The sequence below is a fragment of the Salvelinus sp. IW2-2015 genome, linkage group LG34 (genome assembly GCF_002910315.2).
Source record: "Salvelinus sp. IW2-2015 linkage group LG34, ASM291031v2, whole genome shotgun sequence".
NCBI lineage: Eukaryota > Metazoa > Chordata > Actinopteri > Salmoniformes > Salmonidae > Salvelinus > Salvelinus sp. IW2-2015.
Genome location: NC_036873.1, coordinates 883,016 through 894,183, shown reverse-complemented (window position 1 = coordinate 894,183; position 11,168 = coordinate 883,016). Strand labels below are relative to the sequence as shown.

The 11,168-nt window shown below is 44.6% G+C and overlaps 1 protein-coding gene across 1 annotated transcript in view; it reads left to right on the top strand.

Moving 5' to 3' along the window:
• The window catches only part of LOC111958301 (lipopolysaccharide-responsive and beige-like anchor protein), a 226,055-nt gene that overhangs the window by 118,455 nt on the left and 96,432 nt on the right, over window positions 1–11,168 (top strand). The window contains 1 exon segment of the mRNA XM_070437145.1: window positions 9,768–10,026. Coding sequence (XP_070293246.1) covers window positions 9,768–10,026 — 259 coding nt within the window.

Below are 11,168 nucleotides of genomic sequence, written 5' to 3'. Positions count from 1 at the left end.
AAAAACCTATCGTTTTAGTTATTGCTATCACATCAATTAGGGCAAATTATCGCAATATGGATTCTTGTCCCTATCGCCAGCTCTGCGTCAGTACCTCATGCTCAAACACACAGCAGTAGTTCATCATAAAGTCCTGCATGTCTCAGTGACAGCGGTGCAGACAGACACCCTGTGTAGACAGACAGACTGACGCTGACACCTACGCCAAAACATGGGAACCAACCGGCCTTCCTCATCCAAATAACTGGTCCCGGGGATTTAAATTTACGAGCGTGGAAAAAGCAGGTTCTCCCAGATAAAAATGGCCGGGGTCAGAGGTGAAGTATCACTCTGATTTATTTACTAGGCAGAGAGATGGAGGCCCGGTCGGCTAGATTCTGCCATACATACATACGTCTCGGGGATATGCCCCTGTTATGACAGAAAGTCCACAATATTTGCTGATGCTAACCAGAGCCCTGGTAAACAGTTCTACGGGAGGCAGAATAGCAGTGTGATTTACATGGCATTACAGCAGCAAATGTGGGTGTTAGTTTGACATTTGTGTTAGTAAGGTATTTTGAATGCTGTACATTGGACTGCCACATCCTTTTGTAAAGCAAAAATCGGCCATGTTGATAATGTGATGTTTTGTGTAAGGAATTGAATTGAATTTATTGAGTGCAAATATCATAGCTAGTTGCTCATTGGCACTTGAACATACTGTGATCAACAAACAGCATACTGCCATGACAGAGATACTGTCAGACCAGATAGATGACAGTGGGCCTCCTTGAATCGGAACCTGTCACACTGGGAGAGACATGGAGGGTGCTCCATCTCTCCCTTCTTTCTCACCACCTCTCTCCACCTCTGCTGTCCTCAGGCCAAACACTACTGTCTTAATCACTGATGTCATCAAGGCCAGGTCCAACCGGACGTTGTGACAAAGTCACGGGAAACGTTGGAGGTTGGGAAGGGGTTGTTGTTGTGGGGGTATAAAGAACATAGGAGGCATGATTCACAGTTCACATGCACAGGGCCGCATACAGTGGGAGAGGGAGGAAGATCAAAGCCAGACTGCTGGGACACAGACAGACAGCCGCTGGGGCCCACCCCATCCCCTTACATGAATAAGCCTTAAGGATAAACAGGAGAGGGGGGGGTAGGGGGCCTCTCTGGAGGGGGCAACAGTATGAGACATGCAGTTAGCATTCATCTGGATATTTACTTCAATGTGTCCTGTTAAGCTTGTTCTGGTGGGAATCTGATGCTAACCTCAACGTCCACTTGGGAATTAAAAATATAGTTTATCCCACTTAACAATTCCCATTGGAATCTGACTAATGACCTGTTGTTCTTTTGCAGTGTGAACCATGTTTGAAAAGACGATACGTGAACATGTGTTAGCTAGTATTGCGTGATGTGTTCGGATGATTAAATAATTCACATACTCTGTACTGTAGCATCAGAAATGGCAGTGCCAGATACGTCTACTCTAAGTCATCCAGAAGGGAAAGGCCTATCCAGTTAACTCGGCTGGTCAGATACTGACTAGATTGGAGGGTAGTCACTAGTATCAGGGGTGGTGCTGACGTGAAGCACCCAGGGAGAGGGTGTCGACAGCGCGGAGAGAGACAGGAGAGACCATGGGCTGGTTCTCTGCACTGGTTATGAGAAAGAGAAGCCAGGCGCCAGGCTATGTCAGCCTTGGGGATGGTGTGTGTGTGTGGCGGTACAGGTTGGTGGGGTTGGGTGTTAGGTTCCCATCTGTTCCCCAGCAACTCAGGCCTTTAAATATTCAGTTAGGTTATTAGCTACACTTATCGTTGAGCCCCACGCCCCTGTCGATTAATCAGCCGTCAGAGCAGGTGCCTGGCTGTTACTGTTAAACCCACGACCAGGAGAGGAGCTGGGAGAAGCAAAGCTCTGGTCTCTGGTTTCGGGTTGGCAGGCCTGAATAATTTAGAGGTTTTAACCAATAACCGGCTCGCCGCCGTGTAAACACAAGCAATTTCATTAATCTGTGCTATTCCTAAGAGTTGAATCGAGGAATGTGCTTACAGGCTGAGAGTGTGAGTGAGAAAGTGAGCGCCTGTGTATAAAGTTACCGCTTGCGAAGCTAGGGTCCTGGAGAGTCATCCCATTTGAGTTTCGATCTACAAATAGGTTAAGCATAAAGCAGAATAGGATAGTTGTTACCAACCACTGCGAAGAGACAGCGGTGGGTTTTTAACTGTAAGCCGAGGCTAATTAGCTAGCGTATTAATTCTTATTTCTTCTGTCCTTTACTTTTCAGAAGTAGGCCATTAATTAAGGGCTGAGGAGAATTTTAGTTTTACATCCAAATCTAATTTTTTTGTGTAAAGGGCATGTTATAGAGTCCTCTTTTTTGTGTGTGTGATTTGACTTGGTTTTGAGAAACTTATCCCCCACCCCCGCCATACACGTCTTTCGTTCTGCCACTTGGAGCCACGTATTAACATTAGGAAAGGCTCCATAAACAAATCCGTCCTTTTAGAAATGGCAGAGCTCTGTGTAATGATGCAGGTCTTTAGATGTTGTACGCATGAAATTGTGTCATTCGAACTTATCTGCACTGTTGTGGCACAAATCCAAGTCATTGGGCCGATATTCGATTTGTTTTGGTGCCAAATCATCCGAAAGTATCTCAAATTGATTGTGAAGCTCAACAAAGTCACTTATAAATTATTTGGACATGATGGAGAAAAAATGCTAATATCGGTCCCATGACATAAATGGGATTTGTGCACAAATGCTAAAGCGTTAGCATGTGTAAACAATGCCAAGGAAACTTAACCAAAGTATGGATTGCTGTCATACCTTGTCCATAGAATGCTTACAGGGTAAGGAAATCATATGTAATTTTGTAATTTGGGTGAACTGTCCCTTTTAAGTCATATTAATGTCACAGATTCAACATTTGAACTGCAGATGGTTATACAGTACCACAATTTAGAGCGGCCATATTGGCAATAAACCTGTGATATGCTTGAAAATAGCCAGCAGAAGTTGATTCATGTTCAATGATGGTTTGGAAGGAATTTACATATACATTATGGACAGTAACCCTGTTCTCGAATAAGACTACAACACCAAATAAGACAACTACATTGGGGAATACATTGTTTTCATTTGAGAAATTATGCAAAACACTCTTATCCAGAGGAACGTACCGTAAGTGCATTCAGCAGGAGTAGCTAAAACATTACCTGTATGTACTAAACAGTGTGTGTGAAGACAGTAGACTAACCGTTGCTGGTATTTCTGCAGCCAGACTGTATCATCCTGCAGCATAGATCACAGCGGGGTCAGAAACAGTCAGTGTTTAACATCCAAAGTACCTTCAGCCTAATGTGTGTCATCTGCCATCTTAAATCATCCAGGCCCTGCTTTGATACCAACGCCAGCTTTCTGTCTGCGGAGCTACTAAAGCCCAGTCTACATACTCCTCTCTGTGTGTGTTTCTGTGTGCATGTGTGTGTTTCTCTCTCTCGTATGTGTGCATGTGTGTGTTTTCTCTCTCTCTTGTGTGTGCATGTGTGGTTTTTCTCTCTCTGTGTGTGTGCATGTGTGTGTTTCTCTCTCTCTGTGTGTGTGCATGTGTGTGTTTCTCTCTCTCTCTGTTGTGTGTGCATGTGTGTGTTTCTCTCTCTCTCTGTGTGTGTGCATGTGTGTGTTCTCTCTCTTCTGTGTGTGTGCATGGTGTGTGTTTCTCTCTCTCTGTATGTGTTGCATGTGTTGTGTTTCTCTCTCTCTGTGTGTGTGCATGTGTGTGTTTCTCTTCTCTTCTGTATGTGTGCATGTGTGTGTTTCTCTCTCGCTGTGTGTGTGCATGTGTGTGTTTCTCTCTCTCTGTGTGTATGTGTGCATGTGTGTGTTTCTCTCTCTCTGTATGTGTGCATGTGTGTGTTTCTCTCTCTCTGTATGTGTGCATGTGTGTGTTTCTCTCTCTCTGTATGTATGTATGTGTGTGTTTCTCTCTCTCTGTATGTGTGCATGTGTGTGTTTCTCTCTCTCTGTATGTGTGTGTGGTGTGTGTGTGTTGTGTGTGTGTGTGTGTGTGTGTGTGCACGCTCGTGTGTGTTTGACCAGTAGGTAGTGATTAGGTCATGCTCCCTCTGTGTCAGCACTGATAAGAAGGCCCAGGTCTACTTTGATAGGGCCACTGGCCTGTCAGGAAGCCTAGTTTAAACTGACAGCTTTATCCAGATGCTGTTTCCGCTCTCTTCCTGTAAGGATGTTATTGATAGGAGAGCACCAGGTCTCCTACAGCACTGGCCCCTAGGGAGAGGATACTGGTATTAGTAACCTGTGACTCAAGTAGTACACCAGACCACTATATGTTATGTATGGTAGTACACCGGACCCATACTGTAGAGATATAGTGATACAGCATTGGTCAGGCAAAGGGGGAGACCTAGGCAGTTGTACAAATGAATGTATTCAACTGAAATGTGTCTTCTGTATTTAACCCAACCCCTCTGAATCAGAGAGGTGCGGGGGCTTGCCTTAATCGACGTCCACGTCATCTGTAACCTACACCAGACCACTGTGTTATGGATGGGGGTAGACCAGGACCTCCAACACTGGCCATAGTATACAGTAGGACCTTGAGGACAGGGATACAGTGTAAACATATAGGGTCATTATAACTTCTACGTACCTCTATCTATTTGTAGACGTTCAAGAGGGGCCTGGAGTGCTTTTTAACTAAACCCCCCCCCCCCTAACCAAACCTCCAGCGGGACACAGAATGAATGGGCTTGCGGGCCGGATCCTGTCGCGGGCCGCAAGCCATTCATTTGTGTCCCGCTGGAGGTTTGGTTAGGGGGTTTGGTTTAAAACACTCCAGGCCCCTCTGAACGTCTACAATAGATAGAAGGTACGTAGAAGTTATAATGACCCTTATATGTTTACACTGTATCCCTGTCCTCAAGGTCCCTACTGTATACTATGGGCCAGATGTTGGAGGTCCTGGTCTACCCCCATCCATAACACAGTGGTCTGGTGTAGGTTACAGATGACGTGGACGTCGATTAAGGCAAGCCCCGCACCTCTCTTGATTCAGAGGGTTGGTTAATACAGAAAGACACATTTCAGTTGATTACATTTCAGTTGTACAACTGACTAGGTCTTCCCCCTTTGCCTGACCAATGCTGTATCACTATATCTCTACAGTATGGGTCTGGTGTACTACCATACATAACATATAGTGGTCTGGTGTACTACTTGAGTCACAGGTCTAATAACCAGTATCCCTCTCCCTAGGGCCAGTGCTGTAGGAGACCTGGTGCTCTCCATCAATAACATCCTTACAGGAAGAGAGCGGAAAACGCAATCTGGATAAAGCTGTCAGTTTAAACTAGGCTTCCTGACAGGCCAGTGGCCCTAATCAAAGTAGACCTGGGCCTTCTTATCAGTGCTGACACAGAGGGAGCATGACAATCACTACCTACTTGTCAAAAACACACGAGCGTGCACCACACACACACACACACACACACACACACACACACACACACAATACAGAGAGAGAAGAACACACACATGCACACATACAGAGAGAGAGAACAACAACACATACATACATACAGAGAAGAGAGAAACACACACAGCACACATACAGAGAGAGAGAAACACACACATGCACACATACAGAGAGAGAGAAACACACACATGCACACATACAGAGAGAGAGAAACACACACATGCACACACAGCCGAGAGAGAAACAACACACATGCACACATACAGAGAGAGAGAGAAACACACACACTGCACACACACAGAGAGAGAGAACACACACATGCACACATACAGAGAGAGAGAACAACACACACTGCACACCACAGAGAGAGATGAGAAACACACACATGCACCACCACACAGAGGAGAGGAGGAACACACCATGCACACACACAGAGAGAGAGAGAAACAACCACATTGCACACACACAGGAGAGGAGAAACACACACATGCACACACACAGAGAAGGAGAAACACACACAATGCACACCACACAGAGGAGAGAAAACAAATGACACATACGAGAGAGAGAAACCACACACATGCACACAGAAACACACACAGAGAGGAGTATGTAGACTGGGCTTTAGTAGCTCCGCAGACAGAAAGCTGGCGTTGGTATCAAAGCAGGGCCTGGATGATTTAAGATGGCAGATGACACACATTAGGCTGAAGGTACTGGATTGTTAAACACTGACTGGTTCTGACCCCGCTGTGATCTATGCTGCAGGATGATACAGTCTGGCTGCAGAAATACCAGCAACGGTTAGCTTACTGTCTTCACACACACTGTTTTAGTACTACAGGTAATGTTTTAGCTACCTCTGCTGAATGCACTTACGGTACGTTCCTCTGGATAAGAGTGTTTTGCATAATTTCTCAAATGAAAACAATGTATTCCAATGATAGTGTCTTATTTGGTGTTGTAGTCTTATTTCGAGAACAGGGTTACTGTCCATAATGTATATTGTAAATTCCTTCCAATACCATCATTGAACATGAATTCAACTTCTGCTGGCTATTTCAAGCATATCACAGGTTTATTGCCAATATGGCCGATCTATAATTGTGGTACTGTATAACATCTGCAGTTCAAATGTTGAATCTGTGACATTAATATGACTTAAAAGGGATAGTTCACCCAATTACAAAATTGACATATTGATTTCCTTACCCTGTAAGCATTCTATGGACAAGGTATGACAGCAAATCCATACTTTGGTTAGTTTCCTTGGCATTGTTTACACATGTTAACGCTTTAGCATTTGTGGCACAAATCCATTTATGTCAGGGACCGATATTAGCTTTTTCTCGCATCATGTCAATAATTTAAAAGTGACGTTGTGAGCTTCACAATCAATTTGAGATACTTTCGGATGATTTTGGCACCAAAAATCTAATAATCGGCCCAATGACTTGGATTTGTGCCACAACAGTGCAGATAAAGTTCGGAATGACACAATTTCATGCGTACAACATCTAAAAGACTGCATCATACACGAGCTCTGCCATTTCTAAAAGGACGGATTTGTTTATGGAGCCTTTGCTAATGTTAATACGTGGCTCCAATAGTGCAGAACGAAAGACGTGTATGGCGGGGTGGGGAGGATACGTTTCTCAAAACCAAGTCAAATCACACACAAAAAAGAGGATCTTCTATAACATGCCTTTACACAAAAAATTAGATTGGAATTGTTAAAACATAAATTCTCCTCAGCCCTTAATTAATGGCCCTACTTCTGAACAGTAAAGGACAGAAGAAATAAGAATTAATACGCTAGCTAATTAGCCTCCGACTTACAGTTTAAAACACCGCTGTTCATTCGCAGGGTTGGTAAACACTATCTATTCTGCTTTACGGTTAACCTATTTGTAGATCGAACAATCAAATGGGATGACTCTCCAGGACCCTAGCTTGCTAAGCGAGTAACTTTATACACAGGCGCTCACTTTCTCACTCACACTCTCAGCTGTAAGCACATTCCTCGATTCAACTCTTAGAAAGCACAGTTAATGAAATTGCTTGTGTTTACACGGCGGCGAGCCGTTATTGGTTAAAACTCTAAATTATTCAGGCCTGCCAACCAACCGAAACCCAGAGCTTTGCTTCTCCAGCTCCTCTCTCCTGGCGTGGGTTTAACAGTAACAGCCAGGCACCTGCTCTGACGGCTGATTTAATCGACAGGGCGTGGGGCTCACGATAAGTGTAGCTAATAACTAACTGAATATTTAAGAGGCTGAGTTGCTGGGGAACAGAATGGAGAACCTAACACCCGAACCCCAACCCTGTACCGCCACACCACACACACCTTCCCCAAGGGCTTTGACATAGCCTGGCGCCTGGCTTCTCTTTTCTGCAATAACCAGTGCCAGAGAACCAGCCAGGGTCTCTCCTGTCTCTCTCCCGCCGCTGTCGACACCCCTGTCTTGCCCTGGGTTGGTTCACGGTCGCACCACCCTGGATACTCAGTGACTACCCTCCAATCTAGTCAGTATCTGACCACCGAGTTAACTGGAATAGGCCTTTCCCTTCTGGTATTGGACTTAGAGTAGACGTATCTGGCACTGGCCATTTCTGATGCTACCGTACAGGAGTATGTGAATTTTTAATCATCCCGCACATCCGCAATACTTGAAGCTACACATGTTCCGTATCGTTTCTTTTCAAACATGGTTCACACTGCCCAAAAGAACACAGGTCATTAGTCAGGATTCACATGGATTGTTAAAGTGATGAACTATATTTTTTAATTCCCAAGTGGACGTTTGAGTTAGCACTCAGATTCCCACCACAGACAAGCTTAACAGGACACCATTGAAGTAAATATCCAAGATGAATGCTAACTGCATGTCTCATACTGTTGCCCCCTCCAGAGCAGGCCCGCCCTACCCCCCTCTCCTGTTTATCCTTAAGGCTTTATTCAATTGTAAGGGTGATGGGGTGGGGCCCCAGCGGGCTGTCTGTCTGTGTCCATTGCGTCTGGCTTTGATCTTCCTCCCTTCTTCCCTCCTGTATGCGGCCCTGTGCATGGTGAAACATGTGAATCATGCCTCCTATGTTCTTCTATACCCCCAACTGAAATGTGTCTTCTGTATTTAACCCAACCCCTCTGAATCAGAGAGGTGCGGGGGCTTGCCTTAATCGACGTCCACGTCATCTGTAACCTACACCAGACCACTGTGTTATGGATGGGGGTAGACCAGGACCTCCAACACTGSCCCATAGTATACAGTAGGGACCTTGAGGACAGGGATACAGTGTAAACRTATAGGGTCATTATAACTTCTACGTACCTTCTATCTATTTGTAGACGTTCAAGAGGGGCCTGGAGTGCTTTTTAACTAAACCCCCCCCCCCCCTAACCAAACCTCCAGCGGGACACAGAATGAATGGGCTTGCGGGCCGGATCCTGTCCGCGGGCTGCATGTTGCCCACCCCTAGTGTAACCTAAGGTATCCTAAGAGTAAAGTGGTTTACTACAGCTTCTGCTGTGGGTCTATGACCATGTCTGTTATCCATGTGTTTAAAACAATAGTAGAGGAGTACAACCACTACAAAGGCCGTGTCCGAACTGTTGGCTCAAAACAAATGTGATACATAGCAAGAACAATGTGCGGTAGCTTCTTTTCTTTGAGCTATGTTGTGTAAGAAAGAGCAGATTTATCTGCTGATACCTTTGAATGATCTATTCCTTCCTTCCAGCTGATCACCAAAATATATCAGATTTATTTATCAGGAATTCCTACTTTTTTGGTCTCCGAGCCAGAATCCAGATTTTCCACATGTATGTTGTCGTGGTCACATCCCTAACAATGTATTGAAGCTTTAATATTATTTGTAATGTGGATGGGCCACTTTCCGCTAACAAATCACAATGTTTACTGACTTACTGAGTGAGTGAGTGAGTGCTGCAGGGAGCCAATCGATTTCAGGCAAGATGGATGCAGCCATTACTGAATATTCTGTGTCAGGGAAATAGGCCTCTAATGACTCTACTGTCTAAATGGGATCCTGTACTGTTGTTTTCGCATGCTGCAGCCTGTGTTTTATCAGTCACACCTCACTAAGCATTGTGCCTACTAAACTGACATCATCACTATTGTTTATATTCCAGAATGACAAAAGTTCTGTTCTTATGTCCTTAGTTATTCAGATGTCTCAAGGAATGCATTTTAAAATGTGTGTTTTAATAGTATTCAACACACATTTTCATATTTACTCTCATCTTTTACAGAAGCGTTCGGGTGGCGCCAAGAAGGTGGGCGGGGCTCCGTCCCCAGGCTCCTCCACTCCTGTCCCATCAGCCACCGCTGCTGTGGCGGCCGCCGGGACACCAGTCAACAACGTTGCCGTGGTTTCCACGGGCGATGCCTCCCAGAGCACCACCGCTGAGGCTGCAGCCGGTGAGTCCCAGACATTAGGAGGTATGTTAGGTGTCCCAGCAGTAAGGTTACCATGCTACGGAGACAGCACATCAGAGCTGCATCAAAGAAGAAGTCAGTGACAACACCAAGAATTCCAGCTAGCCAAGCCCAAGGAAAATACCTGTCAAAAACTATCTTTTGGTATTTGTTTCATTAGTCCACTGTTCATACAGTCCCAAAATGTTTTGCTTGTCTGCAGTGAAGTATTCAAGATATTGAACTTTCAAAATACAGAAAGTGTCACAGTATGATGCGTTTTGCAGCTTATCTGCAGTAAACGAGTCGTCTTATCCTCTTCCTAAACTGTGTTGATACCACAGTCCCTAATCTGCCTCCTTAAGCCCTAGGAGTACTTCTATGTTAGGTTCCATAGATCAGTCCCTCAGTATAAGGCGGCAGGTAGCCTAGTGGTTAAGAGCGTTGGGCCTGTAACTGAATGGTCGCTGGTTCGAATCCCCGAGCCGACTAGGTGAAAAATCTGCCGACGTGTCCTTGAGCAAGGCACTCATTGATATTATTGTAATGGTGGATGGGCCCCTTTCCGCTAATAAATCACAATGTTTACTTACTCATGCTCCTGTAAGTCACTCTGGGTAAGAGCGTCTGCTAGATGACTAAAATGTAGTATAGTATTTCAGTGTGTATTTCTGAATGTTCTCTCCGCGCTGTGTAATCCAGTTAGCCTGGAAACAGCAGAGCAGGCAGACGGAGCAGCATTATTACAGGATTAGTGTGTTATCAGGGATTACTGTCAGACGCATATAGTACAGTACTCTGACTGCAGCCCTAATACTGACTTTTATTCTGTCTTAATGGGGTATTTATTTAGGTTTGGCTTAAATGTGATGATGCCATGTTGACATTAGGTAAAGAAGGAGTGATATTCGTGTGTTGTAGAACTAGGAATTATACAGTGTATATGAATGATAAATTATGCGTAACAAGTTATAGAATCATAGATTAATGTATAAACTATATCAAGTCCACATTGTTTTCTATGCACCAGGCTCAGCTTAATTAAAGTGCTCAAATTTCTTTCAACTCAAGTAGAAGTCTTGTCTATTGAGTGGAGTAGGACTCCTTTAGTCCTTGGTGACAGTCGGTAAACACTGGGGAAGACCTATTGACATTTCCTTTCATGTTCTGTGTGTGGATAGAGCATGTTTTATGTGTGTGTGTGTGTGTGTTTTTAGGCGGGAAATGTTTGCGTAAAA